Genomic DNA, 26,496 nt, shown 5'->3' on the forward strand with positions numbered 1-26,496 from the left:
AAAGATAGAAAATAAAATCGGCAGTTAAATGATGTCGACAAAGATTGATAGAGTATGGGATCAGAACTTTGAGGTTAGTAAGGAACGATGGCGACGTTTGGAAGGAAGTCTTTGTTTCCACAGCCGCCGCAGGAGATGAGAATCTTGTTGTCGATAACTGAAATACTGTGTAAGTCGGTTTGCTTTTATATCACGACACTTACTGAAGACATCAGCTGGCCAGGTACAGACTTCGATATGTTTTCCAAACCACGCGTTGTAAATGTCGCTGAGATTCATCGGCGGGTTTGTGGATACGGTGGCTCTTATACAACACTTATTGCAGGTCAAGACAGCACCATCATCGGGAAACGAGTTTTGGCAGCCAGGACAAGGTGGTCCCCCAGGCGAATCATCAATTGGTTCATCGTAACCCATCGCAAGAGCTGCCTCCTCCTGCAAAAGCTCTTCTTCAATCTCCTGGAAGAACTTGATGTCAAGTTCGATCAACTGGTCTGGTGTCATGCCCATATCAGCAGCTTCCGACTTCATGACTTCTTGAACAAGGCTTATGCCGCGGAATTTATCGACCAGTTTTGTTCGATTATCCTGGAGACGCATTTTGCAGCGATTTTTGTAACGCTGCTTCCAATCTGGAGTCTTTCTGTAGTTCTCCTAGAAGAAAAACGGTAAAGAAAATTCACTCATGTGTTTTACCATCTGTGATTTACGTCGAGGGCTCATAAACATGTTCTCTTTTTCGTCCATATTTGATTTTTCTCTCTCACGCACCAAAATAAAATCCGTTACTCAATCCCGGGCGCAGCGAAGTCGATCAGATCTAAAAATCGTTATTTGACACAGCTGCAAGTTTCAATTGTTTTTGAGATGCTCTTTCGACTGACTTGATTTTGCGGGTTTTTAGGCAGAAAAACAAGCAGGAATGAACTTGAACATTTGAGAAGGTATTAATGAACCTAGAAGGTAATATATCCTAAGACTGCCCGGGACGAGCAAAGATAATTTCTAACTTACTCGCCCCGGGCTTTATCCTTTTCTGCAGAGAGGGGTCTCTACAGTTCGCAAGCATGGGGGTGCCCAAGCTTGAGTTACGTAGAGAAGGAGGGGGGTGTTGCACTTCTCGGTAAGATCCGGTTGAACAGTTATACGATGATTGGTGCAAGGGTGATGAACAGGAACAGTTAATGAAACAGAGTTATCTAATGTAGAAGATGGTTCCGGTTGTTTAACAGAATCCGGTTCAGGATTAGCAGGTTTTGCTTGAACGACACGTGTTCTTTTTTGATGATTTGAGTTAGACTCAAAACCGACGGTTGTTGTTTCGAGACCAGTCTGGGATTGATTGAAAGTAAGGTCGGAGAATGAGTATAAGATTGATTACCTCTCATGCGGTTGGATTGGTAGAAGGCGGTGAAGTTCGATCCCTGCTTAGATTCACAGAGACGCTCGTTGCTTTCAGTCAACTGATTGAGCCGCGAAGCAAGTTGGAGAGCGAGGTTCTGAAGAAAAATGATATCGGTGTTTATCGCTTGTAATTTACCTGGAGTCGAGTTGGTTCAGTCTTGTGAAGCACAAGGGATCGAGATGGCTCGTCCCAGGATGCCTTGAGTTCTTCGTTGATCATCATCTTGGAGACAGCAGATTGCACTTCAGAGGAAGACATGTCAAAGTTCTCAGTGATCCAGTCGATTGAGATGTTGTCGTAGAACTGAGAGTACGAGAAGAGATAGACTCGGAGCGATTGAGTCTTAGCGTACTTCTGCAGCATGTCTAAAATTTCAAAAAAATAGAAATAGAAGAGGCGGACTAATACAGTACCTTTGACCTTATCAGTTTCGGCGAAGAGGTTCCAGACCTTCTGGTTCATCTTGGGGTTGATAAGGTACTTGATGCACTTCTTCCAGTCACCGACCTTGAGTGCCTTTGCTGCGGCAAGAACGTGCTCTCGCATGTTATCTGGAGGTCCGACAAATGCCTGCTTCTCAGAGTTACGGAGCTGGTAGTGGAACTGCTTCGAGATCATTCGTCTGAAAAAGAAGTTAGAGACAGGATCAAGGGATAAAGGATTACCTTCGGCTATCGAACTCCTTCTCGGCCATGTATGGGATTTCAAGGAACATGGCAGAGACAAGGTAGACACACTCAAGAAGCTCGGTGTTGATATGAGTGTGGTAAGGTTGCATTCGTCGTCGTTCGGTCTTTTCTTGCTCTTGAGTTCGTTCTCGGGCCATGGAGAAACCTGAAAGCTCAAGAAATAGCTCAACTCGGCGGTGTCTTACCTTGGGCAAGGAGTTCTCGAGATCGGTTTCCAGACTGAATATCAGTAAGTGCTTGATGAGCATCTTCCATTTGTCCCATTCGGAAAGCACAGAGACCGAGTTGCACCATTGTTCGGTTGTAGATGATTTGAGTTCCGATATCAGCGTTGTGAATAGACTCCTGCAAGTGGCTCATGAGCATCAAATCGCGAGCCTGGAACCATTTGTCGTGAAGGGCAAGGTTGTAGATATTGTAAAGGATTGCCTGCGTTCGGATTCGCTGCGTCTCATCGTTGGTGTAGATGTACTTGCAGAACTTTTCAATAAGCTCCTGGCTTCCTTCAGCGCCCTTTTGTGAGTCGTGTCGGTAGTAGATGTACTTGATCTTGAGGAGATACATCTGGCAGATCTGCTGTTTATCGGCCTGAAGAAGTGCCCAGTCAGTTCCTTCGTTGAAGATCTGCATGATCTTGCAGTTGTTCGACAATCGCATTCGGTACTCTTCGGAGTGCTGGTCAGAGTTCTGGAGAAGCTTGGAGTACTCAGTGTCCAACTTGGTGCAAGTGTGGACAAGTGAGCCTCGGCAGTGCCACTTGCCATCTTCGTTTGGCTGATCAGTCAAGCTCTCTTCGTCGTCTTGAACGTTATCGCTGAGGATGAGGGTCTCGTGGTTCTTGTTGAGAATCTGGACGAGTTCCAAAGTCTCGCTAAGCGCGTTGGCGAAAGATTCGTCGCTCATGTAATCCTTGTGCTTCGGATTGTAGTCGTAGCAAGCGGAGATGGTGCTCAAGCGAATTTTGATTTCTAAACCGAGGCCTGTCTTCGCCTCGATCGCCATTTCTCGGAGCTTCTTATAGAAGAGAATCTTGTTCTGACGATCAGCTTCTTTTGGAGTTCGCATAGCAGTGATTTCGGCCAACTTTTGGACGACATTCTTGGCATTAATTTCGACATCCTTGGGGAAGATTTGGACTTCGCCAGTGAGCAGAATCTTGAGATCACCTTTACCAACAGTTCCAGGGTCGACGGCAGTCCAGTCATCATCTTCTTCTTCCTTGTGTTCTTTCTGTTCTCGCTTCTTCTTTTCTTTTCGGACCTTTTTGTCGGCCTTTGAAGAGGTCTTGTCCTTCTTGAGGAAATACTCAATCGTGTATCGGGCAAACTCGTTGTCTGGATCGTCACCGATGTCTGAGTCGAAGTCACTGTCTGAGTCACTTTCGCTTTCATCAGACGAGCCAGAGAGTTCGGATCCAGAGTCAGAGAGGTCATCATCGCTCTCGTCCGAAGTGCCGCTCATTGAGTCGTCGGATTCATCAGAGGCAGAGCTGGCAGCATCTACCTCTTCTTCTTCCTCGGAAGCGTCGGGGTTCTCTCGGTACTTGGTCAGCTCCTCGGCGGTTTTCGGCTCCTCGGCGAAGTACTTTCGAAGACGCTGTCGAAGAGTAGTAAGACCTTTCGAACCCTGCTTGGAGAGCTTCTTTTTGAAGTCCTTGTCGTCCCACTTGGCGTTGATGTAGTCGTCAAGCTCGACAAGTTCCTTGATGTAGAATCGCGGGAGACCTTCCTTTTCGATAACTTTCGCAGTTTTAGAAAGAGTTGTGTGGTAGTCTTTGAACGTATTTAGAAGAGCGGAGAAATCGTTGATCTTTCGCATGTTTCGGGCCTGAATCGAGGTGAGAGATGAAAAAATGATTCTTTTTAACCTTTTTAATATGCTCAGAAAGCTCATCGAATCGTCGATCCTTCAAGTTTCGGACAACGCGTCCTTCGTCCTCAGATTCGTCATCAGTGTAGATCGCCTGGACGACCTTCTTCTTCTTCTGGATCGTCTTCTTGACAACGATCTCCTCAGACTCGGTCTCGGAGCCGCTCGAGGATGAGGACTCGGAGGCCCAGTACTTTGCTCGCCCGGCCATTCTGAGAAAGAAAATGATAAGAATAAAGAGCTATAGCTCTTCGATATCGAATTTGTGCTAGAATTGTAGAAATATCAGAGTCAGTTTCAAGTCGAACGACTTTTGTGCGGCTCGTAGTGCCCGATTGAATTGAAAGCTTCGAAGAACTAACACGCAACTTTTCAGCAAGGGCGCCTAGAACAGCCTCATTCGCCTTTCCTTTATCTGGTGGGGCCGAAACTTTAACATTGATGACGGCCGGATCTTGACTATCATCAATAGTTATTGAAGCCTTTTTAGATTAAGGAGTAACGTGACAATTTAGCAGAACATGATTGAACTTCATTCAACTTGGTGCAACAGCATACATGTACAAATTTATCTGAAATGGGGACGAGGAAAATAAAGACTTTTTGAACATAGAAGAAAGATTGACGAAAGGTTTTTATGATGAGAATGATTTTTAGGCTGCTGGACATCGCTAAAAACGATTTAGGAAAACGAGAATGGTAAGAATTTCTTACCTTTTTGAACTCAAGAGGTTGAACATCCACTTTATTATCGCTGCCAAGTTTATATCTGTAAAGCGTACACGCAGAGCCATTTATATCCAGCAGGGCAAAAGCAGGCTGGCATTTGTCCCCTGAAGACGTTGAAGCACCCGTTAAACTCCCAGGATTGATGAACAAATTTCCGTCGATTTCATCAACCTGAAATTTTTCTTAGAATTCATCGAGTTTTTTCTAGAACGCATGAATGTTTTTCATCCTTTTTCAATGTGAACATTAGTTTGAAAAATCGCAAAATGAAAGGAGCAACGACCGATGAAGACATTGACTCCGAAGGGATGGTCAGTGATGTCGAAAAAACTATCAATAAACAGAAAATAGTCTTGAAAGGAGAAATGGCTTCTATTATTGGTAAGTAAGAAAGGATGAAATGAAGCTAATTTGATTTTAGATAAAAAGCTAGACCAGAAGATAATCGAGCACCAAAAGGAAATAAAGCAATTGCAAGCAGTTATCCACAATTTGAGAACGCAGAATCGCGACTTTAGCAAGAAAGCTGACAAGAAATTGAAACTGTTGAACATGTCTGTCGACCAAATGAATCAGTTAACAGAAGATATTCAAACGCTTAAAAAAAAGACCGACAAGCTTGAAGATGGTAAGCTAAAACACAAAAGAGTTCTCTTCTTTGATTGCAATTTCATTTTTAGAGTGCCAAGAAATCCGTGACAAATTTGAAAATGCATCCACAAAGATTTCCAGCAATTTGACAAATCTGAGCGATCTGGTACACACGAAGACGGCCGAACACGAGGCCGTGTTCAGCGACGTCCAAGGTGTAAGAGAAGACATGGAAGCGCGAAACAACGCTGTTGACGCCAACTTGAAAAAGAACCAGGAAATCGTGGACAGACAACTTCTCTTGCTCAAAGAAAAAATGCTCATTTCGATAGACGACGCCAAGGCAGAAGCCATCGAAGTCAGAAAAGAGAAGGGCGGCTGTGTCATTATGTGAATAACTGTACTTGCAATTTCTGTATATTCAAACTTCATCGAGGCAATAAACTATATCTTTTTACATCAAAAAGAGTCCTACCTTTTGTTCGTGTGTACTCCCATGAACAAGAATGTCGACTTGCAGGGATCTTCGTACAGCTTCGAGGGCTTTTTGGGAGTTGTTAGGGAAGACTTGGTGCCCGTGAATCATGCCAATTGATAAGTTTCCAATTCGAACAACTTTTTCTAGAGAAATCTTATTTCATATATCCCGATCCCGACTGACAATCATCAGCTTATCAAACAAATTCGAACCCTTCGCTAGTTCGTTCCTCGAAAACTTACCATCAGGCCACGAAGTCTCTGATCTATCGCAATCGCCCCTGACCACATGGACATCTCCAGCGATATTCCTCAAGAAATCAAGGCTCGTTCTTGAGGTCAAATTTCCACTGCAAAGGACGTGTTGAATCTTTCCAGGGACGAGTAGCTCTCGGAACTTTTTTGGAACATTTGGTGATCGTTCTGGCATATGTAGATCCGATACGAGTAAAACAAGCATTTTTATCTGAAGAAAATATAGGAAAGATTTCGAATTGAGCGAATGTGCATTTATACAGTATTGGAGCTAGAATTACATGTCATAGAGAGTCCCGTCAGCAGGACCGATGTATCCAGAACAGACTAATAAAATATCAACAACAGTCCAAACTCCCAGTCCCCCGAAACTCAGCAATTTTCCGACGCCACTCTTCCAATGACCCAAGTAAAATCGATCAACTCCAAATCCTCCCAAAAATATCGAATAAGCACATGCACTTGTTCGCTTTCTCCCACTCGTGAAATTGCACGGAAATCGACGAGAAAAGTCCCTTGAGCCGATGCAAAGATGGTCCTCCTTAACGCTGACGCTCATTTTGAAATGTGGGCGTTTGAAGAGATGACCAGCGTCTTTTGGCATTGTCCGGCAATTCCCAATTCGTGGGTCGTGGATCAGGGCAAGAGCGGCGTCCTTTTGAAGGTTGTTGAGGTATTTGGGGTCGGACATGTAGCACATTTCACACGTAAAAGTGAAGTTCTTCGCGGGCCGTTTAATTCCCAGGTCTTCGAAAGTTAGAAATGGTTATTCTTTACTTATGAAAACCTCGCATCTCAAGAAATTCTAACTCTTTCCTTTGAGTTCTTTTGAAAGGCGACATGAAGTCGACTGAGAAGATCTCTTCTTGCTCACTTCGCAAATTGTCCAGCTACTTTCTCCTTGAATGCATGTTCGGTTGGCAAAGTCACCCTTCGACACTTGATGGACGTTTTTCAAGGGGATTTCACAAGCTTCTTTGTTCAGCGAGCTGGTGAAGCACTCATCTGGCAATTCTTCGCATGGGTCGTGGGGCTTCCAGCATTCACTTTTTCTCGGCTTTAGCTGCTCTAGAAATGCATTTTTATCGCAGCAAATCATTTTTTTTAATATCTGACTGTAATATCGCTACCTTCCAACGCCGCAATACAATCATTTCTGCACTGACTATCGACCAACGGACATGTCTTCTCAAATAACCCAGCGACTTTCTCGAGTACCAAAAACTCTAACAATCGCATTTCATTTTTACACCAGTCTTTTCGAATTTAACTCTGAAAGGCCAATCAGAACGCCATAAAGCCAGAGCGCGCTTTTCAAACTTTTTGGATAGCGATTTTCCACGCGCTGCGCTCGTGGGCGACGAAATACGCTAAAAATGCGCTTTTCGCGAAAAATTTTATCTAAAAGTGAAATGACGAACGAAAGAGAATTCTATTGAGACAATGGACTCATCAGAAATATATATTTTCTTTTTAATTTTTACTGTAAAATGAATACACTCATTTTTGTATATGTTTTAGATACAGTTTCAGATACTTCAGAATCTTGCAGAAACTATCTTCTGTTATTACTGTATTTAAAATGAATTAAATTCCGATAAACATGTTAGATCACCGTCATGTTGATCAAATAAATAAATATTATTAAAGTAGATTTATATAAATATATTTCTGATTTTCGTTAAATTAGATGACCACTGTGTCGTACACGGTGGAGGAGGCGCTTCAAAATGTGGATTTGCTGGAAGAAATGCCGCTGCCGGACGAGCAGCCGAACATTGAACCCATGCCCGCCTCGTTGACTTATTCCGTCAACTTCGACACTCGATTCGAAGACAGGAGAGCGTATGTGCTCGGCAGCGCGAGATACATCGAAGAAGCAGAAATGCACGCAGCGATGCAGAAGATGCTCGAACAGGGCGAAAAATACGCGGTTATGCTTTACACGTGGAGGTCTTGTTCTCGTGCGATTCCGGCCGTCAAAGCGAACGAGCAGCCAAACAGAACGGAGATTTACGAAAAGACGGTGGAAGTCCTCGAGCCGGAAATCAAGAAATTGCACGCCTTCTACCACTTTACGCAGCAAGCAGTGGATGAGTTCATGAAACAAGTGTCAACACTCTGCCATGTAAATAAGAAAAACGACTTTGTTTCGGAAGCATATCTTTTGACGCTCGGACGGTTTATGAATATGTTCGCAGTTTTGGATGCGTTGAAGAATATTAAAGCTTCGGTGAAGAATGACTACTCTGCGTACAGAAGAGCGGGGCAGTTTTTGAAGAGATTTCAAGATCAACAAGGAAAGGTTCAGAAATTTATTTTCACATCAGAACTGCTAGACTCAGGAGCAAACTTTAATCTTTTTTTTGAATACTCATTTTATGATGATAATCTTTTTTTTTTTCATTCTCTGCAAGCCGTGGTGCATTGTTCAACCAATTGATTGGATAAATGCCTCATTTTAACAAAATAGTAATTTCCAAATACAATTTTGTTTGTTGGAATAGGCTGTCCCTTATATACGCAATTCTCCCGATTACTATCATTTTATCAGTATTTTTTATCGGCCTCTAGAATGGTTCAATCTCTCCCGGGGAGTGTCTCATCCTTTCTGAATCTCTTATCAAGCATCATCAGAGTCCCAGGCTCTCTCGCTCTTCCTTGCCTCACACGATCAAATCACACAAGAACTGAAAAAGAAGCTCCGCCAAGTTCAAAATTACGAAGACCTGATGCTCGACATCATCAATATCTGCATGATTTACTACGAAGAAAAAAGATATCTCGTGCCAGAAGACAAGCACATGCTCTTGAAAGTTATTGGCTTTGGATTGAATATTTTGGACAATCCGGACGGTTCTTTGGGAAAAAAGGAGAAGGAGCAAATGTCGATTTACAAAATGGAGAGTAAAAAGAAAATTGACTTGAAGAAGATCGACAAGATTTTCAAAGAACTTCAAGGAATGGATAGACAAAAAATATCGTTAGTACGCAGTCCCTGTCTGCTAGACGATTTTTATCCAATAAATAGTCGTAACACTTTTCGGCGACATGCAGATCACCCTTTCCAGTTACATTCGCAAAATGTCCGATTTCAAGGAAAACGAGTCAAAGTGGACCTGCACGCAGAAAACGTCAACTGTTCAAGAACTACCTCAATACAGTCTGCCATATCAACTCAAAATCATTAAACAACAGCATATCAAGTTTATTTCAAAGTTATCATTGGTCTCCAATAGAGCAGTTGTAGCAGGCCCTCCTGCAGGTTCAGGAACGGGATTTCAGGGGAACGTCTATATTCTAACAAAACGCTCGGTAAATCCCTCCGAAGCAAATGCAGATACGAACCACAAGGAAAAAGACGCTAACTCAAAGGAACACTACGACCTCGCTTTGGAAGGATTGAAGCTTCTGAGTCGGTGGACAGCTACTGTAATGGAAGTCTACTCGTGGAAACTCGTCAATCCTTGCGACACAGAAGCTCAAGGCAATAAATCGTGCCCCAAAGACGCGGAAGATTACGAACGAGCAACGAGATATAATTACAACTCTGAGGAAAAATTCGCGCTCGTCGAGATTATTGGAATGATCAAGGGTTTGCAAGTGCTGATGTCCAGATTGGAGCAGCTTTTCCGACCGTCGATTTGTCATCATGTCTATGCGGCGATTCAGAATTTCGTGCAGAAAGACATGAGAGAGCCGCTCAGGGCGGCGGCGAAGAAAAAGAGGATGAAACTGAAGATTATTATAACTTCCATCATGTCTACTTGTGCAGGTAAGCAAAGACTAGATTTTCGAAAACCACTCGAAAAATTGAGATAGAGATCTTTTCATGCACCATCCGTAAAGTGGACCGATCTAAGTAGATCGATCAATATCTGACCATCAGATTCTGATGAGCAAACCCTTTATATGCTGATCTTCGACTCGGAGGTTCATTCTACAAAAATATTTAAAATGAAATAACTTATATAGAAAAAAGAAGCGTTGTTGCATGTTATTGTTAAAAATTTAAGCAGTAACCTATTGAAACTTGAGAATAAATGATAAGTAATATTATCCAAATTTGTTGTTACTAACTTGATGTCAAGATGCTTTCTCAGACTTGTCTATTGATCATGTTCATAATATGATTAGTTATCATTAATTTGAAAAATTTGCGAAATCCTAACTCTATTTTCTTTCTTTTATTTTAGATTATAAAAATGGAGAAGCACCAAAGGATGACCCAGCATTCACCGGAGCAAAAGATCCAAAGCAGGGCTACACAGTGCATGTTCATCGCCGAAGTGTTGGTCCTAGTTCAACGCAGGTTTGTATTTTTCTAGGAGGTAAACTTTGAGAGCGTATTACTTTCCTGTAGCTTTACTACGCGCGGCTCATGGCCGAGGCCCTTTTCAAGGGCACTGAAGAGCGCGCAGAACTGGAGAAAAAATTGAAAGTGAAACAAGAGGTTTTTGACAAGATTGAGAATTTTGTCAAAAAGTCTGTGTTTTACGCAAAAATGCTCCGTTTCAACGGTAAAGCTCATTTTTCCCCACATTTTCTCAATCAACGCGCACCTCAAGAAATAGTCACGTGATTATGGCTACTTTCTGAACTTGATTATTCAGCTGTACATGATCCGCACAATGCTAGAATCGATGATCATGGTTCGCCCCTCGCAAGCGAAAAATAGCTCCGCGGAGGCGAAACAACTTCGCTCCAGTCTTGATTCTTCAACAATCGACCTAATCGAAAAATTTCACAAAGCTTCACTCTATTTCAAACAAATGCTTAGCTTCACACGTTAGTAACACAATTTTAAAAGCATCATTGATTTAATCAATTTGATTAATCCAATTCTCCACCTTCTTTCGTCTTCCTAACCGTACCTCTAGAAACCCTGACGGAGTGCTGCGACTTGTCGCAACTGTGGTTCCGAGAATACTATCTCGAACTAACCATGGGAAAGCGAATCCAATTCCCTATCGAAATGTCCCTTCCCTGGATCCTCACCGATCACGTGCTCGAGTCCAGGAACCCCGGAATGATGGAGTTCGTGCTCCAGCCACTCGATCTTTACTCTGATTCCGGTCACTTTGCGCTGACGAAGTTCAGGAAGCAATTTTTATACGATGAAATTGAAGCTGAAGTGAACTTGTGTTTCGATCAATTCGTGTTCAAAATATCAGAACAGATCTTTGACCATTACAAGTGCAGAGCGGCGGCGATGATTTTAGACATGCAATTTCAATTAGAGGCGAATAGAAAACATCATCCAAGAGGTCATCTTTCCCTGCATTAATCGTTTGTGGATAAGCTGTTTTAGGAAATCGCTATGAAACGCTTTTGCAACAGAGACACATTCAAATTCTCGGCCGTTCGATAGATCTCTGCCGATTGATCACCCAACGAGTTACTCAGTATCTTCAGCAATCCATCGCATATGCAATCGATAAATTCGAGTCTACAAACCTCACTGGAATCATTGAGCTTGATCACATGATAGAAGTTAACCGAATGACCCATAAGCTAGAGTTCTAAAGCCAGAATAATCACTTCTTTTCTATGAAATATCCATCCTCTTAGATTCGATGAGCTAGGGTATTCTTTCACTAAAGGAACGAATGAACGAGGGCACTCCTTTTTCTTTCTTTTTCTGGAACTCTAAAAATAGCTACTTTCTGAATACCTTCACCTCGATCCCTTCAACAATATTCTTCACGAAGCAAATCAATCCGTCAACGCAATGGGTCGCATCACGGGCCACGTGATCTGGGAATTAAACTACGACTTTTTACCTAACTTCAACTACAACAATTCAACAGAGAGATTCGTCAAGTCTGAAATGTTATTTTCCGAAGAGACAAAACTAAAAAGAGAAAAAGCGCCAAAGACTGAATACATCCTTGCGTACGGCTCGAAAGAGGTACAAAAAGATTCTTTGATGCCCTTGAAATGAGTTGTTTTAGTTGAACAGAGATTTCGACATGATTCTATCGCCTTATTCTGGTTTTATCGGAAGAGATCATTTTAAAAGCATCGTCAAGCTGCTGGGTTACTCTGGAATTGCCTGGACAGTGAAAGAATGCGTCTTAGAAACATGCAAGTCGCTTATTCAAAACACAATTCATCTTTATCTTCAAAATTTCAAGGTAGAAACGCTTTCCTTTTCAGTTTCTGATTTTCTCTTGTAAGAGAGTGTTTCCCGATTCAATCAGAACGCCAAAACTCGACTATGGAACTGCAGGCGTTTTCCAATTCTATCAAAACCATCTTCGGGATTTTCTGTCTTACCAGGAGAAATCAGCAGCGATTCACTATTTCCGCGAAGTGGGAAACGCGTTGGTTTTTGTAATGATGCTAGAAAGAGCGCTCAATCAAGAAGAAATGTATGACATGCTACAATCCGCGCCGTTCAGAAGGCAGTTGCCAAAGTTTCATCTAAAAGCGGATGAAAACTATCAGCAGAAATATAAACTCATGGAAAGAAAATATGAAAACTTAGATGTTGTCTCGCTTTCACAGGTAGAAGAAAAAGAAAAAAATATCTTTAAGTATTCTCCTTTCGTTAGAAATATGGAACAACTGATATTCATCGAGCCGCTGAAGATGGAGACATCGTTTCGGGCGAAAGACTTTGCTGTGGACTGAGCTTATTTGGATACATGCTTCGTCAAATGAAATCGTATCTTTCAGGTATTTCTGAGGGTTAAAATGAAGATTATTCTCATTACTAATTCTAGATCCAATCTGGCGCGGGGAAGGCGGCCCACCAAATGGCGTCATGTACATCGACAAATGCGCCGAGTTCCAGCGCATTTGGTCGGGAGTGCAATGGTTCATGTGTCTCCGTGAGGGCCAAGGCACTAAAACCGCAGAAGATATGTTCGGCGATGGACCGCAGTTTTGTGCTCTAGCGATCATCAATCTACTCGGCCAAGAAAACCGCTTCAACGCTTTTGACTTTTGTAATCATTTTGTCAAAGGTAGTCCTTGTTGATTTTTGTTGTATTGTTGACTTTCGTAGTTGCGACCCGAGACAAAGAAGATCGAAAGCAAGCCGTCGAAAGAGTCGAGCAATACAACATGAACGAGTTCCTCCAACGGATCGTTCGCATCCAAAAGCTCAACACCTCCATTTCCAACCTTCTCAGTCGATTTCACTCAAGTTCCGCCGAGGACAACGCCACTGTTCAAAACTTCGCACCACCAACTCACAAAAACTATCAAAACATCTAAAAATGACCTAACCCTAACCCACTCACATCAGGGTGGCACAATTGGATTGGAATCCAATTCGGAACCTTGTCCAATTGGAATTGGATTGGAAATTGGTTGGACAGGGGCATGAAATTTCGGGTCTTTCCAATTGGAAAATCAGATCCAATTGGAAAATTGGAGTCCAATTGGACGATTGGATTTTTACTCTCTCAGGCCCCAAAAAAGTGCAAAAAACGGGGTATTTCGTGATAAAGAGATATTTTTAGGCGTTCAATAGTCTAGGAACATTAATCATCGATCAAAAATCAGGGAAATAGAGTTAAGTTCCGTTAAAAATATGACTTTAACTTCTAAAAAATCGCCTTAACTTTAGCGGGAAGGGCTTTGGATCCTATTTTATCCGCTTGTTTTCCTTGTGAAGCGGATTTTTCAGTCGGAAAGGGGATGCAAATGGGCAATTGGATGTTCGATTGGTCAAAAAAGGTTTCGATTTGATCGCAATTCCAATTGGAAACCTATTTTCCAATTGGAAAGTAAATTTCCAATTGGAATTGGAATTGGATTAGTAATTGGTTGGATTGGACAAAAAGCGATTGGATTGGATTGGCAATTGGTTGGATTGACCAAGAATTTTTTTCCAATTGTGCCACCCTGCTCACATCACCACTAACGTCTATGTTACTCCTTGTTTGTCCTGTTTATGTTTATTCTCACACACTTTTCTCCCAAAAATATACTTCACCGCAACAAAGTTCCAATTAAAAAGGGTCGCTGCAAAAAATCACATTCCACTACTATAGAATATTCTAAATGACACTTATCCTTTTGCTCTTATCCTCATTCAATCTTCCTTCACTGATCTTTGTATGTACATATTCCCAGTCCTGATTCTTATGACTGTAATTCATTCTAATAAACGGTTCTGCTATCCTTCTATATAAAGAAACACTAGAAAACGAGTCACTTTAGATGGAGAGTGCAAAGCTTGAAAAGATCACAGTGCCCGCACAGTCAGTTGAAGCCTCTGCGGAAGATACAGTCGATCGACTCAAGAAGCATCCTTGCGGAAGCCAACTTGCTTGGATGCTCTTCCGTGCCATGGACGAAGAAAAGTTTCTGTCGTTCTTTGATTCCCTGATGCCTCTGAACGATGGCCCGATTGATCATCTATTGAACGAAACTCAATGCATGGGTTTCTTATTGAAGCGTTTCATCGACAACGACTTGTCTGGTCGAACACTTCGGTATTACAACATCTTCAAGCAAACGTACGAACGAGAGCCAAACTTGAGCGGAATTGCGTGGATCTTGAAGGAAGCAAAAGTACAAGAGATCAAGGAAAGAATGGCAAAACGAAAGGTGTGGATAGTTATAAATCAACGAACTCACCAAATAATTTCTTCAGGCAGACATTCAAAGAATCATTGATTGGTTTCATGATCCTTTTGATGAAATTGCTACAGAATTACGAGAGGCGTGCGATCAGTCTGTCCAAACAGAAGATTATTCCGATAATGATGAGGAAGAATTGACTGACGATCAAGACTCGCCTGTTTTTTACATCTTTCATCCCGACGCTTCATAAATTCCCATGCACATCGCATCACTACCAGTTATCGCCACAGTTAAAATTACAGTAATAAAGCTCAAAAATAAACATCGTCATCTTTTATTGCGTCAAAAATGACGGGCCTCGCACTTGCGCGAACTTGCGTTGCATTTACTTTTCGCATCTAAGAATAAATGGGCAATGAATGCATCTTTTTGGCCCCAGGCGTGTGCGTCAATCATTGATGAGTTGTCATTCTTACTCTGAATTATTTGTATTGACGGGTCTTGGCAGAAAGTCGGTCACTGAAGAGCAGACAGTTTCAAACTGTTTTCATTGATTTTCTATTTAGACTTAACTTTCAGTAGAGTACTTTTTAAAATAGAGATTTATCTTTTCATAGTTACGACTATTCAAGCCAAGATTTTAACGAGTTCTGAATCGGAGCTTATTAATTTTTCAGTGAATGTTTTAACAGAGTTGCTCTCGCTTCATTGAAAAGTATTGAGTAGTATCTATCATTTTTCGCCATCCAGTCGTACTCGTACAAATCGCGATATTGATCCACGTTGGCGCTCTCTACCCAGCTGAATATGAATATTATTCCCCCAGTAGCTCAAATAGACCATAAGGAATCACTCAAGACTCACACACACACACTTGCCTCATACTTGCCAGAAATCAATTCAAATCCAATCAAACCCAAAAACTTGATGGAATTAAGAATGATAACGTGACATGAGAGATTGAGGAAGAACTGTATCGAAAGATTCGTCGAGAAAAAAAGATGTTCGAGCTGGATTTCATGGGCCTGGCGGTCCTAGACCCGGAGTTCTCTAGACCGATGCTGCCTTGGGTCGTAAGAGAAGTCATCTTTAGGTAGGAAAACTTTGAATAATTATAAATGATCATTTATCACTGCATCATGTTCATATGCTGAATTCTAGAGCAGAGCCACACAAAGTAAACCTGTCCGTTGACAACGATCAGGTGAAATTCCAAGACGCAAACGACTCCTCGCCCAAAGTAGAGAACTCATTCCAATCCGATGGATATAAAATCAAAGGTTACTAACCCCCCTAAAACCGCATTTAGCTTCATCCCCAATCGATAGACAAAATAAGCTGATTCTGGATTTAGACGTTTACCACCCTGCTCATGAACCAACTTCATTTGCTTTTGTCACTCGCGAAGCTGCCTCTACACCGTGTTCTTGTTATGTCTTTAAAAATGAGTCCGTCGAACTTGTTGAACAAATTGTCAAAAAGTTGAAGCACGAAATAGGCTCTGGAAAACGAAAAAGACTCGGGGAAACGTCAGGTTTGAATATTTTTCAATTTGGCTTTGAATTTAATGATTCAATCAGGAGAAAGCGAGGTGATATCGTATGAAGTGCTCCTTCTGAACAAAACGCCAATCTACACAGAAAAGCCCTCTCAGGACATTATCGATAATTTAATTGAGCAATCCAAGTCTCAATCTGCCACGAGCACGCGCCCAGAAAGTGCCAATGGCACGAACGAGTTCTCAGTCGACATTTCCACCAGGAATCGTGGCCTCATATCCAGTGATATTTCAACGGGCGTCTCTGACGATCGAGCTGGAAGATCTGTTATTGAAAACAAACGAAAGGAATTTACGAGACAGAGAAGTCATAGGAAAGGGTCAATATTTTACTTTTTGTTGTGTTTTTCATTCATTTCTTGGCCTAAAACAAAGCTACGATACATCAAACTACAAGCACGAAAACAAGACAAAAATCTTCCAAATCGGAATCGACAGATTAACCGTCATCGATACCGATGGCCCTGGTGTGATTGATGTCAAGTTCACACGCGTGTCTAGATGTGTTCAAGGCGTCAAGCATCCGAATTCATTTGGTTTCGTCGCCCGTGATCCGCGTAAACGAGCTCAAGTCAATGGCAATACAGGATCGAGTTCATCTAATCTCCTGAGAATATATTTTCTTTATTCGAAAACGGCCGAAAATGAGCTCGGGCAAGGTGGCCAAATGGAGTTTTACTTCTACATCTTCGAGTGCTTCGACGAGCAGACATGCGAAGACATCATGGGAGCCATAAAACAGGCGTTCTCTGCTTCTATGCGCCCCATCACTCCTCTCCACACCTTTCACAGACTATGCGTCCGCCTTAACCACACTCAGGATCTGAATCAACGACTCAGCCTCGTCTCTGGCGTCATTGAGCAGATCTCAGAAGGGGAGAAGTTCTATATTGATCAGAAGTTGAAGGTATACATGTTTGTTTATATATTCTTAATAAAAGATAGGCTATCTTAGATAGCTCAATTTCAATTTAGGAATTGAATGTATTTGCGCATCGCAATTATTATCGATTTTTCAGTCATTGACGCCTGGCAGTGGTACTGAGAGATTAGTCTTTCAAGTCTCAGTATTGCGAGAAATATTCGAAGTGAAAAACAGAGAGATGCAACTGTCCATGAGCTCCTCAAAAAAGGTAGGATTTTGTCTGATTCGCTCAAGATCTATTAGCTTTTTAGTCGCCAATTGGGCAAGGGCAAGGTATCAATGTAAAAAAAGTCGAAGACTTGGCGAATAGGCTTGGGAGTAAGTTCTCCCTTCTTTCTCGGAATATGACACAGAACATTCAAACCATGAGTGATAAGCTCGGCGAGTCGGGGATGAACTTGGCTGACAAAGTTCGCACTGCAAGAGCGAACAACTCGCAGAGGCCGGATTCAAGGGTCTCATTATCCAATACATTCCCCGTTAGTAGCTTGTGTCGTAAATTTGTTGTCTTTGGGTTCATTACTGTCTCCATTTACATGTCGTTTCAATCAGTTATCAACAGTTTGATTTAATCAAATTAAATTTGCATGTGATTAGCAAAAAGGTTGTTAATTAGTCCATTCGTACTGTGCAGCACAGTCTGTGCTAGTTGAAAATCGTTTTTATAAGCTTACTTGTAGGTGGAGCAAAACTCCGTCATTTCCGACGAAAGAAGGACGAATGGATTGAGCACTCCTGTCAGAGACTTGGAGGAAGTGAGCTTCGAATCGAATGATATTGACTCAGTTCAGCATTTCAGGTGAGGAATATTCCTATAGTCATTTCATGACCATTGTTATATGCTGCGCTTTTGATGTATTGCCATTTTAATGGTCCTTGAATTAAGCCCCGCGAAATCACTGCGTCAGCAGATTTACGAGTCCGTGAGCTCTAATGCTACTGTTTCAAATGTAAGTATTCCCTTTCATTTCTTCAGCCCAATTTTCTTACCCCTTCATTATTCAGAGTCCTCGACCGTCGTATAAAGACAAAGAAATAAAAAAAGACCTCTCAACGCCGGACTCTATCAGGAATTCACTTCACCAAATAGAAGAAGAAAACGCACTGCTAGAAAGAATAAAACAAAGAATATCCGAACTCGAGAAGATGTCGCCCGAAGAGGCTGGTCCTCTTCAACAGAAGCTCTGGGCGGATCTTGGGCTTGATACTGTAGCTGCCGAGAGTAAAGTTAATGGAGCTGGGGAGGGGAGGAAAAACGAGACTGTTAAATTGATCCCTCCAGGGGTGATACACGCCGCTACGAGCCACGCAGGTATTGTTAAATCTGACTTTTACAACTGTCGAGGCGTTTTTATTGCAAATTTTTCAATGCGGTTCAGTTCCCGAGGAAATCCGAGGCGAAGTTTGGAAGTTCCTGATCAAGCAGCGAGAGCACCGCCATGGCGTCAAATTCACATCTTCTTTCAAAACCCTTATCAATCAACTAGCACCGCCTGGGCAAGCGCATTCTATCCTAATTGACCTCTGCCGCACATTCCCTAAACACCGACAGTTTCGTGAGAGTCTCGCTCAATCAAGTGGTCAGAAAAGCCTCTATAATGTTCTCAAGGCTTATTGTTTACTCGACGATGAAGTTGGTTACTGCCAGGGATTGAGTTTTGTTGTTGGTTTGATTCTTATTTACTTACCTGCTGAGGAAGATGCTTTTGCTGTCCTGAGGTAAGATTCATTGAGTATTCGTGAATAAGCACGTCTCGAACGAGTCCCAAGATGAATCAAATTTACAACTTATTTCAAGGCATTTGATGTTCGAATGCAACATGCGCCGATTTTACATGCCGGACATGGCGGCGCTTCAAGAAGCAATGTACCAACTCTCGCGTCTCCTAGCAGAACTAGAACCAACTCTTTATGAATTCCTGGAATCGCATTGTGTCACTCCCGTTCTTTACCTAACCCCGTGGTTCCTAACGCTCTTTGCTTCAAACTTTCCGATGTCCTTTTCCAGCCGTGTTTTAGGTAAGATTTTTTTACAAAAAGCAAAATAGATAAATGGCAGTCACTGACAGAATGATTGATTTTTCAAAATTTTATTCATCTTCAACGAACTTGATTGAGACCATGTCTTCTTCAGAGGAAGATGTGTCGAACTCTTCAATTCTTGGAAATGCATCTTCCAAGTCTTGAATCGACCGGTGATTTTCTTTCTTTCTTTTGCTCCTTGAAAATTGAGGCTTTTTCTTTTCCAATCGCTTTTTCAACTCTTCCAGGGTAATTTCATTGAGTGTTTCGAATTCGAGCATAACTTCATTTGTAGTTACAGACGCACCGGGCCAAGCAGGGCCTAAAAGCCTCATTATAAGTGATTTTTTTTGAAACAACTTACTTGAAAAGACGATAACTGAAAGAATCGTTCCATGAGTAACATCTTTAATCTTCTGGTTCGTGCTCTCGTATTCGGGCCAGTCGTAGATTGTGTTGATTTGCTGGAGATTATAAACAGGGCTTTCCGACTGGGGAATTATTCGATAAGCCCCGATCCAAGTTGTTCGTTTAGCTTTTGGTCCAAGGCAGCTTTTTACTTTGAAATAATCTTTCCACCACTTCGGAGCGTCTTTTTCGCACTTTTCAACTGATGCGTTGAATTTCCAATGCGTCGAGAATCCGCATTGAACGACCAGCTAAAACCTCTTATTGGAAATCATTGCTCCTTTACTTACGTAAGACTCTCTCTTGCAGCAAATCGTCTTTACGTACAACTCGGAATCAATGTATCGAAAGATTTTGATCATTCCAGAAAGATTCGGGGCCTTCTCAAAACGACTTCTGTAGAAATCCAGCCATTCGACGACGCACTCACATTTTGACTGACTAAGTTTAAATAACCGTTAAATTGTTTTTATTATTACATATCTAGTACCACAAGGTGTTGCTTATCAGAACTGGCTCATCATTGTACTCTTTCGCATATTTTTGCAGCAGCAGATCGCACGAATCTGAACTGAGGATGTCGTCGAAAGGTGGATTTTCTTCGTCGACTCCGAGGACTTTTTCGCATTCAAGGAACTCCTTGACATTCATCCTTGAGAATATCAGATAGCCGAGTTTGTCAGCTTCGGGGTGATTGCGAATCTTCATCAGAGTCTCGCGCTGGATTTTGCAGCTGATCATTATCCAATTCCAGTAATTCTTCGAGCTTGGGTCCTTCGTCTCATCATCGCCCGAGCGGTATTTTATCAGTGACATTTATGATCGTTTTCTTAAAAAATAATGTTTTCATTGAATTTTGTTCTAGAGAGCATTAAACCCTGTTTTCAGATCTTGTGCTTGCACAAGGCCCCTCTGCCATATTCAAAATCGCCCTCTCCTTATTCCAACAGTACAAAGAGTACATCATCAAGCTCGACGGGTTCGAAGCCGTCGCTGACTTTATCAAAAATCGAATTAACTGCCCAGATGAAGAGACATCAAAAGAAATATTCCAACGCGCAGGCAAAATCGACCTTAGAACGCGGCTCGAAGTGTTTGGGGCTGAATACGTCGTTTTGTCCGAAATGGATATGATCAAGGAGCCTGGACAGGTTCATTGGTCGCCTAGTAAAAATCTCGTCAGAGATCTGAGGGTGGAGAATAGAAAGCTTAGAGAACAGGTCAGTAATCGGATATCAAGATGCTCTCAACATCCTATATTCAGCTGACAATCCAAGAAACTCAAATCCAAGCGCTTCAAGACTCCCTCTCCGAAATCCAAGACCAAGCCCTTCAACAAAAAGATCATCAGCAAGTCGTCTCCGATCTCGTCAAAGAAAGAAACGAGCTAAAAATCCTCGTCCAAAAACTTTCCGAGCAGCTGGGAAATCTCTCCGCAGAACAAAGTCTATCTGGTGGCGCTTCGCGGGTGGCAAGTCCGACGTAGCTTTAATTTAATTCATGTTTTATAAATTTGCAATCTTATTATTGAATAAATATTTATCTTTCTATGTTCAAACACTTCTAAAAACAACTATCTTCAAATGAAAAATCATCCAACCCTTCTATTCTTGCATAGCAACTTCATGTCATTTTTACTACTTCTAGAACTGCTTCTAGCGATATTCAACCTTTCTCTTGTTGAGAATCTGTTCATTTTTTACTACCAACTATGCCATTGTATACCTATTGAGAAAATGTGCAATCTGACGTAAAACGCTTTAGTAAAAGAATTCCTTGTCACGTGCCAGGAAGTAAAAAGATCGCAAAGTAAAGAAAATCCAATTGTTCAGTGCCAATACTACAATACATATATTATTATTCAGCAAACAGTCAAGTCTTGTGATTCCTTTTATCGGCTAAATAATTATGACGTGAGTAGTAGCGTAACGCGTGGTTTTTATAGAGATGAGTTAAAGAAAGAAGTCATTTCGAGGAAGACATCGTTATTCGAATTCAAAAATTTTAAGAAGAAAAAACACAGTTTCAAAGGAAGATTCTGTTTTTACGGTGAGTTTATAAGAATTTCTAGGAATATTATCGATTAAAGGGGGCAATAAATTGTGTAGGAATACGAATCCTAGGCGTGTTGATTATTTTTACTAGTCGGATATTTTGTCAGAAAGAGAAATAATCTAAAATAACTTTGATTCCGTTAAAAATATCACGGGATCGATGAATCGTTTCTGATAAGAGCCCTAATTATCCCATAATGTCTACCAAACAGACGAGTGTGTTGTTGTTTCAAAATTGCTAGATTTTATTTGCTTTTCGCACATTTTTTTTGCATTTTTGACCGCATTATCCACTTTTGTTCATAACGGTCTTTTTCGCACTCTGCTTGTCGGCGGAATAGAGCCCTCTTGAGTTCACGGATGTTGGCGCTCGAATACTACTACTGTCGACTACGCTTTGTTGCGAACTTTTTAAATTCAGCAAATATTAGCACCAGCGAGAGAGCAGTAATCAGAGAACTAGTGCATTTTTTGAAGAAGCAGTTCTGTACTTCTCGTGAAAGTAAACAATTGATTTAGAGATGGGTAAAGATTGGAAGCTTATCAATGTTGTCCTGCTTGGATTGGGTTTCATGCTCGTTTTCACGGCGTTTCAAACGACTTCCATGGTTGGAAAGTATGTGACCAATTCCGTCAAGCAGGAGAAGATGGAAACTCCGGAGTTTAATGAGACTTTCGTCGCGTTCAAGGAGGAAAATTACGATGAATATAAAAGCATGGAAGATGAGATTGTTCAAGGTAATTTTTCGATTGAAGTTCTTTTCTACTGATCAATTCAGAGGCTGCGGAGGCAGAAGAAACTGATCCAAGCACTTACAATGCCACTCAAAGAGATGCACTCGTCATTGAAAAGATGAAATCGGACTTGATTGACCAGCAATACGGCGATGGTTTCACTTCCATGTCGATCGTTTATGCCGTCTTTGCGCTTTCAAACTTCACTGCGCCCGCTGTAGTTAAGCTTTTTGGCCATAAAGCGACAATGGTAAGCTGTTTTCTTTGTTAGCTCAGATTTAGTACTATTGTATTTGTAAAGAACATTCTTTTCGAATATAGAAAGCGGGATTATTATCTAACTCACATGTATTTCTATCAAAAGCAGCTTTGACATTTCGCATCATAAAATAATTAACGATGCCGTAGTTATTCTACGTCAACGTTTCGCTTTCCCCTTCCGTTTTCGTCTGTTCCCTAATGACCTATTTATTTAGTTCGTCGCTGGATTGACGTACCTTCTTTACATCATCACTTTCCTCAACCCGACTCCTGTATTTCTCTACACCGCTTCTTTCACCCTTGGTTTCGGTGCTGCGTACATTTGGACGGCGCAAGGTGACTTCCTTCACCTGCAGTCTCCCGATGAAAAACTCATGTCCCGAAACACTGGAATCTTCTGGTGCATGTTCCAAACATCCCTTCTAATTGGAAACATTTACATCATGATTGCCTGGAAAGGCGAGAGTTATGTTAGCTCCGAAATGAGGACAACTCTTTTCACGATTTTCGCTATCTTGGCTTCTGTTGGTTGCAGTATTTTCTTGCTCTTGAAGGGCAAATGCTGCGGACCAGAAGAGAGATACAATGCAGGTATTTATATCTTTATGTTTTATGGAAGATAAAGCGCTTTTATTTAGTCCCTGTTGAAGAGCAGGAACTCCAGGGCGAAAATGAAAAGAAAACTTCTGAGGAGGAAGAACCCCAAGGAGCTATAAATACCATCACTTCTTCCATCCAAGCCGCTTTCAAGCTTCTAGTTACCAAGAAAATGCTTCTTATTGCGCCACTTTTTATGTACTCTGGCTTTGAGCTGTCTTATTTCTCCGGAGTTCACCCGACTACTGTTGGTAATTCGAAAAACATGGCTGATTCGTCTTCTGCTGTGGGAATGGCTGGTCTGTTTGTTGGCATCGGTGAAGTGCTGGGAGGTGGTATCTTCGTATTCGGCGCGAAAATGATGGAGAATATTTCGAGAACGAAGATTTTAATGGGGTTTGAAATCAAGGAAGAGAACGCGGTTTTTAATCTTAAATTTTAGCTGTTGTCTTCTTCATATCGCCGCATATGCCCTCTCACTTCTCAACTACTCCTTCAGCGCCAACTTAGATCCAACGGATAATCCACCCTCTTTGGGCATCTTCAGCGAGACGAGCCGCCAAGTTGCAATCGCCATCGCTTTTCTCCTCGGTCTCGGAGACGCTGGCGTCAACAATGTGATCTACACTTCAATCACCAAAGGATTTCCTGAAGACACTACTTCTGCCTTCGCGCTAATGAAGGTATTCATCATTGTTTTCAATCTTCTTTTCATCCCTATTTTTAGTTCATCCAAAGTGCCACATGCGCGCTTTGCTTCTTCATCAGCAACAGCATCAATCTTTTCACGACGATTGCCATTCTCCTCTCGTTTCTGTTTATCAGCGTCGCAACCTTTATCCCCTTCATGCGTTCAGTTACTGAGCCTCCTAATGCTTGAGAAAGCAGTTCTGTCGCTTTATAATTTGTTTAAAATTTAATTATATTATTATCAACTTTCAATCCAAAAAAGCTCCTGTTTCATACTTTTTATCAAAAACCAATTCTGTTCTAACCAAACAAATGCCTTATTCAAGAAAGAATAAATCATCAACGAGTTTTCTGTACCATTACCTTATTTACAACTTATCGACCTATGTGCAATTATTCGAGCAAAAACAATCATTTTTCACCTAAAAAAGCTGTCATAGAATATTTATGTATCGTTATTTATAAAAATTAAAATGCAGAAGTTGTTCTTTTGAGAAATGCCAGAAGATATATTTTTTTCTATTTGCTTATAAAGAGATCAGACCCTTAAATTTTCATAATTTCCGATTTTTACGTTTTTCAATAATTCCATAATCGACCTCTAGCAAATATCGAAATGACATTTTCCAATGGCGTTTTTATGACAAGGAACATAGCCTGCACAAACGAGTAGCTTTCGTATGAAAATATTTACAGTTGTGTCATAGAAAAGCGTAGAATGAGCGACTTCAAGGTCATCAAGGTCGATCGATTCTATTCGAAGGCGGTCAAGGATGGATTTGATGATATTGTCAGGCAGATCTTTAACAATCGGGTTAGTAAACAAATGATTATTCTTTTAATGTCGATTTTTAGGTCGAGGGAGAGGAAAACTTTCGTTACTTCGACCAGCGACTTTTGATATCCACCATTGCCGTCCTCTTCAGCGCTTTCGGTTGTGGATATGACTACTACGATCCTTACCCCAACTCGAAATACGTCCTTGCTACTTGCTCCATCATGTATTTCATCCTCACCGGCCTCATGCAGCTCTACCAGTATGCTCTTTATTTTTACTGATTTTCCTAACACTTCCCTTAGGTGGTACGTCGAGAAGGATATCTTCCTTGTTTTCAACGAAAAAGTGGGAAAGAAAAATTTGCGCTGGGAGATCTCCTCGACTATCGGAAAGTACGATAACATTTACAAGATTGAATTCAAGACGATCAACGATCAAGGTGCTATCCAAGGTATTCTCCAGTTCTCAATTATTTTCCAACATCGAAATTTTAAGAATACAAGGCGGAAAGATGCTGCTCGACTTTTATGGACGTCAACGGTCAAGTTCTTTTCCAGTTTTTGGAAGAATGGATCATGAAGTGCCGTTCAGAAGTCAAGCCCGAAAAGAAATCGAACTAGTCTTTTTCCTATTTTCTCTTTTAGGCATTTCTACCTATAATTGTTACTACATCTCTTTTCTCCCCTGGTTCAAGTTTCTTTCTCACTGATTTTAAAATAATTTTATGTGCAATATGATCGTCTTCTAAAAATAAGAATACGATTATCCATTTAGAGCCATTTTGAATTTAATTAACTCTGCAAATCGCCATTAAAAGTTATTGTGATGGAAAACTTATCCTCTCTGAAATTGACCATGAAAATTTTAAAGATGATTTTAAACTTGATAGTTTCGGCGACGCTGATGCTCAACGCAGCTGCTTTGTTCAGATTGACTGAGACTCCGAAAAGGTAATTAGAGTCAATTTGGAGTCATTAGTAAATGAGCATTTTCTTGTTCATTGAAATTGTGTCATTGAAATTTTAGGTTTTCCTCCAAGCCGTCGGAAAAACTTGCAATCGTCGTGCGCCAAGTGCAAAAGTACGCTCCGCTTATCGGGCTCTGGAATATTCTCATCATTTGCCTTGTTCTGTTTTTCTATTGATTTTGAGATTCGACCACTTTCTGCTATTTTCTGTACCCAACTTTTCCTCCGACCATTTCAATAAACAGCGATTACGTTTTGATATAAAATGATGATTTTCTTTTTATTAGCTTCCATATTTGGTAAACGCGAGGCGCATATTCACGAAAAGCGAAAGTGAATAATTTGACTTTGACGGGGTCCCTTACTTTTCATCACTTCCACTCAGAGAACTAAGAGCCAGTTCTTGAATTATTAACTTTTTCCTACATCTACATCACGCATATCAATTTGGATTCCACTTGAGATCAGTCACGATTGTCAAAAGTGGCGATAGTGGACTGAGTAAACCAGCCAGAGAAGTGATAAGCTGTTTTAAAACAGAGTTAGTACTCTGCTCACGTCGGCACAAGAATAAAAGCCACAAGAATTTTTAACTAGAGCGAAAAGTTCTGAAGGAAACTGAAGAAAGAAAGAACACTTTTTATATAAAACAGGTTCGTTCTTAATTTATTTCTCAAAGATTTTTTGAGCATGATTCATGCTCGTATTATTTTCTGTTTCAAATATTCAAGCTTCACAATTATGCACGAGAATAAACATAAACTGAATTTGAACTTTCGTCGAAACCAAAAGAAAGCCGTGGGTGAGCTTGTCTCAACTCGCCAGTTCATAAATTTCCCCGTAGGATTACGCAGTTGCACTGGGAGAACCGTGCACCTTGCGGGTGTTAATCATTTTTGCCATATACCCTGGCCAAGTTTTTTATGCTCGAGTGCAAGAGTGAAT

The 26,496-nt window shown here is 41.3% G+C and overlaps 12 protein-coding genes across 13 annotated transcripts; 6 read left to right on the top strand and 6 right to left on the bottom strand.

Moving 5' to 3' along the window:
• Positions 1–5: 5 nt before the first annotated feature.
• Positions 6–822, bottom strand: LOC145700723 (uncharacterized). Its single transcript, XM_081778048.1, has 3 exons — positions 697–822; positions 204–654; positions 6–157 (listed from the first exon to the last, which is right to left on the bottom strand). The coding sequence occupies exons 1-3, from the start codon at positions 745–747 to the stop codon at positions 75–77; spliced, it is 585 nt and encodes a 194-aa protein (XP_081634174.1). The 5' UTR covers positions 748–822; the 3' UTR covers positions 6–74.
• Positions 823–864: 42 nt separating this feature from the next.
• On the bottom strand, positions 865–4,180 carry LOC145699244 (eukaryotic translation initiation factor 3 subunit C-like). The gene is made up of 7 exons (XM_081776504.1): positions 3,962–4,180; positions 2,280–3,921; positions 2,071–2,239; positions 1,819–2,027; positions 1,541–1,770; positions 1,382–1,499; positions 865–1,332 (listed from the first exon to the last, which is right to left on the bottom strand). The coding sequence occupies exons 1-7, from the start codon at positions 4,172–4,174 to the stop codon at positions 1,301–1,303; spliced, it is 2,613 nt and encodes an 870-aa protein (XP_081632630.1). The 5' UTR covers positions 4,175–4,180; the 3' UTR covers positions 865–1,300.
• Positions 4,181–4,319: 139 nt separating this feature from the next.
• LOC145699246 (vacuolar protein sorting-associated protein 29-like) lies at positions 4,320–6,254 on the bottom strand. The gene is made up of 4 exons (XM_081776507.1): positions 6,004–6,254; positions 5,759–5,904; positions 4,678–4,863; positions 4,320–4,634 (listed from the first exon to the last, which is right to left on the bottom strand). The coding sequence occupies exons 1-4, from the start codon at positions 6,218–6,220 to the stop codon at positions 4,617–4,619; spliced, it is 567 nt and encodes a 188-aa protein (XP_081632633.1). The 5' UTR covers positions 6,221–6,254; the 3' UTR covers positions 4,320–4,616.
• On the top strand, positions 4,956–5,700 carry LOC145699245 (uncharacterized). Its single transcript, XM_081776506.1, has 3 exons — positions 4,956–5,073; positions 5,114–5,320; positions 5,373–5,700. The coding sequence occupies exons 1-3, from the start codon at positions 4,959–4,961 to the stop codon at positions 5,675–5,677; spliced, it is 627 nt and encodes a 208-aa protein (XP_081632632.1). The 5' UTR covers positions 4,956–4,958; the 3' UTR covers positions 5,678–5,700.
• Positions 6,255–6,292: 38 nt separating the features above from the next.
• LOC145698125 (TM2 domain-containing protein almondex-like) lies at positions 6,293–6,715 on the bottom strand. The gene has a single exon (XM_081775329.1). The coding sequence runs from the start codon at positions 6,713–6,715 to the stop codon at positions 6,293–6,295; it is 423 nt and encodes a 140-aa protein (XP_081631455.1).
• A 71-nt stretch (positions 6,716–6,786) lies between these two features.
• On the bottom strand, positions 6,787–7,323 carry LOC145699247 (uncharacterized). Its single transcript, XM_081776508.1, has 2 exons — positions 7,146–7,323; positions 6,787–7,083 (listed from the first exon to the last, which is right to left on the bottom strand). Exons 1-2 carry the CDS (start codon positions 7,252–7,254, stop codon positions 6,821–6,823), a joined length of 372 nt encoding a protein of 123 aa, XP_081632634.1. The 5' UTR covers positions 7,255–7,323; the 3' UTR covers positions 6,787–6,820.
• A 360-nt stretch (positions 7,324–7,683) lies between these two features.
• On the top strand, positions 7,684–14,878 carry LOC145699248 (cytoplasmic FMR1-interacting protein 2-like). The gene is made up of 14 exons (XM_081776509.1): positions 7,684–8,320; positions 8,655–8,974; positions 9,045–9,790; positions 10,212–10,327; positions 10,629–10,803; positions 10,896–11,282; positions 11,327–11,527; positions 11,673–11,926; positions 11,970–12,152; positions 12,196–12,525; positions 12,573–12,696; positions 12,744–12,986; positions 13,028–14,580; positions 14,627–14,878. The coding sequence occupies exons 1-13, from the start codon at positions 7,706–7,708 to the stop codon at positions 13,237–13,239; spliced, it is 3,906 nt and encodes a 1,301-aa protein (XP_081632635.1). The 5' UTR covers positions 7,684–7,705; the 3' UTR covers positions 13,240–14,580; positions 14,627–14,878.
• A 310-nt stretch (positions 14,879–15,188) lies between these two features.
• LOC145698126 (uncharacterized) lies at positions 15,189–16,717 on the top strand. Its single transcript, XM_081775330.1, has 6 exons — positions 15,189–15,649; positions 15,718–15,836; positions 15,911–16,090; positions 16,137–16,434; positions 16,490–16,597; positions 16,702–16,717. The coding sequence occupies exons 1-6, from the start codon at positions 15,558–15,560 to the stop codon at positions 16,715–16,717; spliced, it is 813 nt and encodes a 270-aa protein (XP_081631456.1). The 5' UTR covers positions 15,189–15,557.
• A 60-nt stretch (positions 16,718–16,777) lies between these two features.
• LOC145698852 (TBC1 domain family member 1-like) lies at positions 16,778–21,332 on the top strand. Of its 2 annotated transcripts, XM_081776075.1 has the most exons (10): positions 16,778–17,021; positions 17,134–17,247; positions 17,291–17,518; positions 17,720–17,838; positions 17,926–17,989; positions 18,045–18,351; positions 18,419–18,758; positions 18,838–19,058; positions 20,358–20,689; positions 20,734–21,332. In XM_081776075.1, the coding sequence occupies exons 1-10, from the start codon at positions 16,782–16,784 to the stop codon at positions 20,953–20,955; spliced, it is 2,187 nt and encodes a 728-aa protein (XP_081632201.1). In that variant the 5' UTR covers positions 16,778–16,781; the 3' UTR covers positions 20,956–21,332. The 2 variants fall into 2 exon arrangements, with proteins under 2 accessions (XP_081632201.1, XP_081632202.1); XM_081776076.1 differs by lacking the exon at positions 17,291–17,518.
• Positions 19,110–20,270, bottom strand: LOC145699394 (uncharacterized). The gene is made up of 4 exons (XM_081776665.1): positions 19,960–20,270; positions 19,760–19,910; positions 19,426–19,720; positions 19,110–19,383 (listed from the first exon to the last, which is right to left on the bottom strand). The coding sequence occupies exons 1-4, from the start codon at positions 20,208–20,210 to the stop codon at positions 19,130–19,132; spliced, it is 951 nt and encodes a 316-aa protein (XP_081632791.1). The 5' UTR covers positions 20,211–20,270; the 3' UTR covers positions 19,110–19,129.
• A 74-nt stretch (positions 21,333–21,406) lies between the features above and the next one.
• Positions 21,407–24,478, top strand: LOC145696767 (UNC93-like protein MFSD11). The gene is made up of 7 exons (XM_081773853.1): positions 21,407–21,518; positions 22,043–22,261; positions 22,303–22,508; positions 22,735–23,110; positions 23,158–23,512; positions 23,559–23,799; positions 23,844–24,478. The coding sequence occupies exons 2-7, from the start codon at positions 22,045–22,047 to the stop codon at positions 23,994–23,996; spliced, it is 1,548 nt and encodes a 515-aa protein (XP_081629979.1). The 5' UTR covers positions 21,407–21,518; positions 22,043–22,044; the 3' UTR covers positions 23,997–24,478.
• Positions 24,479–24,501: 23 nt separating this feature from the next.
• Positions 24,502–25,421, top strand: LOC145696768 (signal peptidase complex subunit 2-like). Its single transcript, XM_081773854.1, has 4 exons — positions 24,502–24,620; positions 24,662–24,843; positions 24,887–25,035; positions 25,080–25,421. The coding sequence occupies exons 1-4, from the start codon at positions 24,525–24,527 to the stop codon at positions 25,202–25,204; spliced, it is 552 nt and encodes a 183-aa protein (XP_081629980.1). The 5' UTR covers positions 24,502–24,524; the 3' UTR covers positions 25,205–25,421.
• The last annotated feature ends 1,075 nt before the right edge of the window (positions 25,422–26,496 follow it).

The sequence above is a fragment of the Oikopleura dioica genome, chromosome 2 (assembly GCF_907165135.1).
Source record: "Oikopleura dioica chromosome 2, OKI2018_I68_1.0, whole genome shotgun sequence".
Lineage (NCBI taxonomy): Eukaryota > Metazoa > Chordata > Appendicularia > Copelata > Oikopleuridae > Oikopleura > Oikopleura dioica.

Bases quoted from the DNA above. Each gene is read 5' to 3' on its own strand.
- LOC145700723 (XM_081778048.1), bottom strand. From the start codon at position 747: ATGGACGAAAAAGAGAACATGTTTATGAGCCCTCGACGTAAATCACAG. The intron at 655-696 runs GTAAAACACATG...TTTTTCTTCTAG, and splicing joins CTCGACGTAAATCACAGATG to GAGAACTACAGAAAGACTCC. The intron at 158-203 runs GTAAGTGTCGTG...ACAGTATTTCAG, and splicing joins CTGGCCAGCTGATGTCTTCA to TTATCGACAACAAGATTCTC.
- LOC145699244 (XM_081776504.1), bottom strand. From the start codon at position 4,174: ATGGCCGGGCGAGCAAAGTACTGGGCCTCCGAGTCCTCATCCTCGAGC. The intron at 2,240-2,279 runs GTAAGACACCGC...TTGAGCTTTCAG, and splicing joins TCGAGAACTCCTTGCCCAAG to GTTTCTCCATGGCCCGAGAA. The intron at 1,500-1,540 runs GTAAATTACAAG...ATTTTTCTTCAG, and splicing joins CTGAACCAACTCGACTCCAG to AACCTCGCTCTCCAACTTGC.
- LOC145699245 (XM_081776506.1), top strand. From the start codon at position 4,959: ATGAAAGGAGCAACGACCGATGAAGACATTGACTCCGAAGGGATGGTC. The intron at 5,074-5,113 runs GTAAGTAAGAAA...ATTTGATTTTAG, and splicing joins AGAAATGGCTTCTATTATTG to ATAAAAAGCTAGACCAGAAG. The intron at 5,321-5,372 runs GTAAGCTAAAAC...TTTCATTTTTAG, and splicing joins GACCGACAAGCTTGAAGATG to AGTGCCAAGAAATCCGTGAC.
- LOC145699246 (XM_081776507.1), bottom strand. From the start codon at position 6,220: ATGCTTGTTTTACTCGTATCGGATCTACATATGCCAGAACGATCACCA. The intron at 5,905-6,003 runs GTAAGTTTTCGA...AGATTTCTCTAG, and splicing joins AGAGACTTCGTGGCCTGATG to AAAAAGTTGTTCGAATTGGA. The intron at 4,864-5,758 runs GTAGGACTCTTT...GAAAAATTTCAG, and splicing joins GGAGTACACACGAACAAAAG to GTTGATGAAATCGACGGAAA.
- LOC145698125 (XM_081775329.1), bottom strand. From the start codon at position 6,715: ATGTGCTACATGTCCGACCCCAAATACCTCAACAACCTTCAAAAGGAC.
- LOC145699247 (XM_081776508.1), bottom strand. From the start codon at position 7,254: ATGCGATTGTTAGAGTTTTTGGTACTCGAGAAAGTCGCTGGGTTATTT. The intron at 7,084-7,145 runs GTAGCGATATTA...ATGCATTTCTAG, and splicing joins TTGTATTGCGGCGTTGGAAG to AGCAGCTAAAGCCGAGAAAA.
- LOC145699248 (XM_081776509.1), top strand. From the start codon at position 7,706: ATGACCACTGTGTCGTACACGGTGGAGGAGGCGCTTCAAAATGTGGAT. The intron at 9,791-10,211 runs GTAAGCAAAGAC...CTTTTATTTTAG, and splicing joins CATCATGTCTACTTGTGCAG to ATTATAAAAATGGAGAAGCA. The intron at 12,526-12,572 runs GTAGAAGAAAAA...TCCTTTCGTTAG, and splicing joins ATGTTGTCTCGCTTTCACAG to AAATATGGAACAACTGATAT.
- LOC145698126 (XM_081775330.1), top strand. From the start codon at position 15,558: ATGTTCGAGCTGGATTTCATGGGCCTGGCGGTCCTAGACCCGGAGTTC. The intron at 15,650-15,717 runs GTAGGAAAACTT...GCTGAATTCTAG, and splicing joins GTAAGAGAAGTCATCTTTAG to AGCAGAGCCACACAAAGTAA. The intron at 15,837-15,910 runs GTTACTAACCCC...TTCTGGATTTAG, and splicing joins CGATGGATATAAAATCAAAG to ACGTTTACCACCCTGCTCAT.
- LOC145698852 (XM_081776075.1), top strand. From the start codon at position 16,782: ATGGAGTTTTACTTCTACATCTTCGAGTGCTTCGACGAGCAGACATGC. The intron at 17,839-17,925 runs GTGAGGAATATT...CCTTGAATTAAG, and splicing joins GACTCAGTTCAGCATTTCAG to CCCCGCGAAATCACTGCGTC. The intron at 19,059-20,357 runs GTAAGATTTTTT...CCCTGTTTTCAG, and splicing joins CTTTTCCAGCCGTGTTTTAG to ATCTTGTGCTTGCACAAGGC.
- LOC145699394 (XM_081776665.1), bottom strand. From the start codon at position 20,210: ATGATCAGCTGCAAAATCCAGCGCGAGACTCTGATGAAGATTCGCAAT. The intron at 19,911-19,959 runs GTACTAGATATG...ATTTAAACTTAG, and splicing joins CTGATAAGCAACACCTTGTG to TCAGTCAAAATGTGAGTGCG. The intron at 19,384-19,425 runs GTAAGTTGTTTC...TGAGGCTTTTAG, and splicing joins TTCAGTTATCGTCTTTTCAA to GCCCTGCTTGGCCCGGTGCG.
- LOC145696767 (XM_081773853.1), top strand. From the start codon at position 22,045: ATGGGTAAAGATTGGAAGCTTATCAATGTTGTCCTGCTTGGATTGGGT. The intron at 22,262-22,302 runs GTAATTTTTCGA...TGATCAATTCAG, and splicing joins GGAAGATGAGATTGTTCAAG to AGGCTGCGGAGGCAGAAGAA. The intron at 23,800-23,843 runs GTATTCATCATT...CCCTATTTTTAG, and splicing joins CTGCCTTCGCGCTAATGAAG to TTCATCCAAAGTGCCACATG.
- LOC145696768 (XM_081773854.1), top strand. From the start codon at position 24,525: ATGAGCGACTTCAAGGTCATCAAGGTCGATCGATTCTATTCGAAGGCG. The intron at 24,844-24,886 runs GTATGCTCTTTA...CACTTCCCTTAG, and splicing joins GGCCTCATGCAGCTCTACCA to GTGGTACGTCGAGAAGGATA. The intron at 25,036-25,079 runs GTATTCTCCAGT...CGAAATTTTAAG, and splicing joins CGATCAAGGTGCTATCCAAG to AATACAAGGCGGAAAGATGC.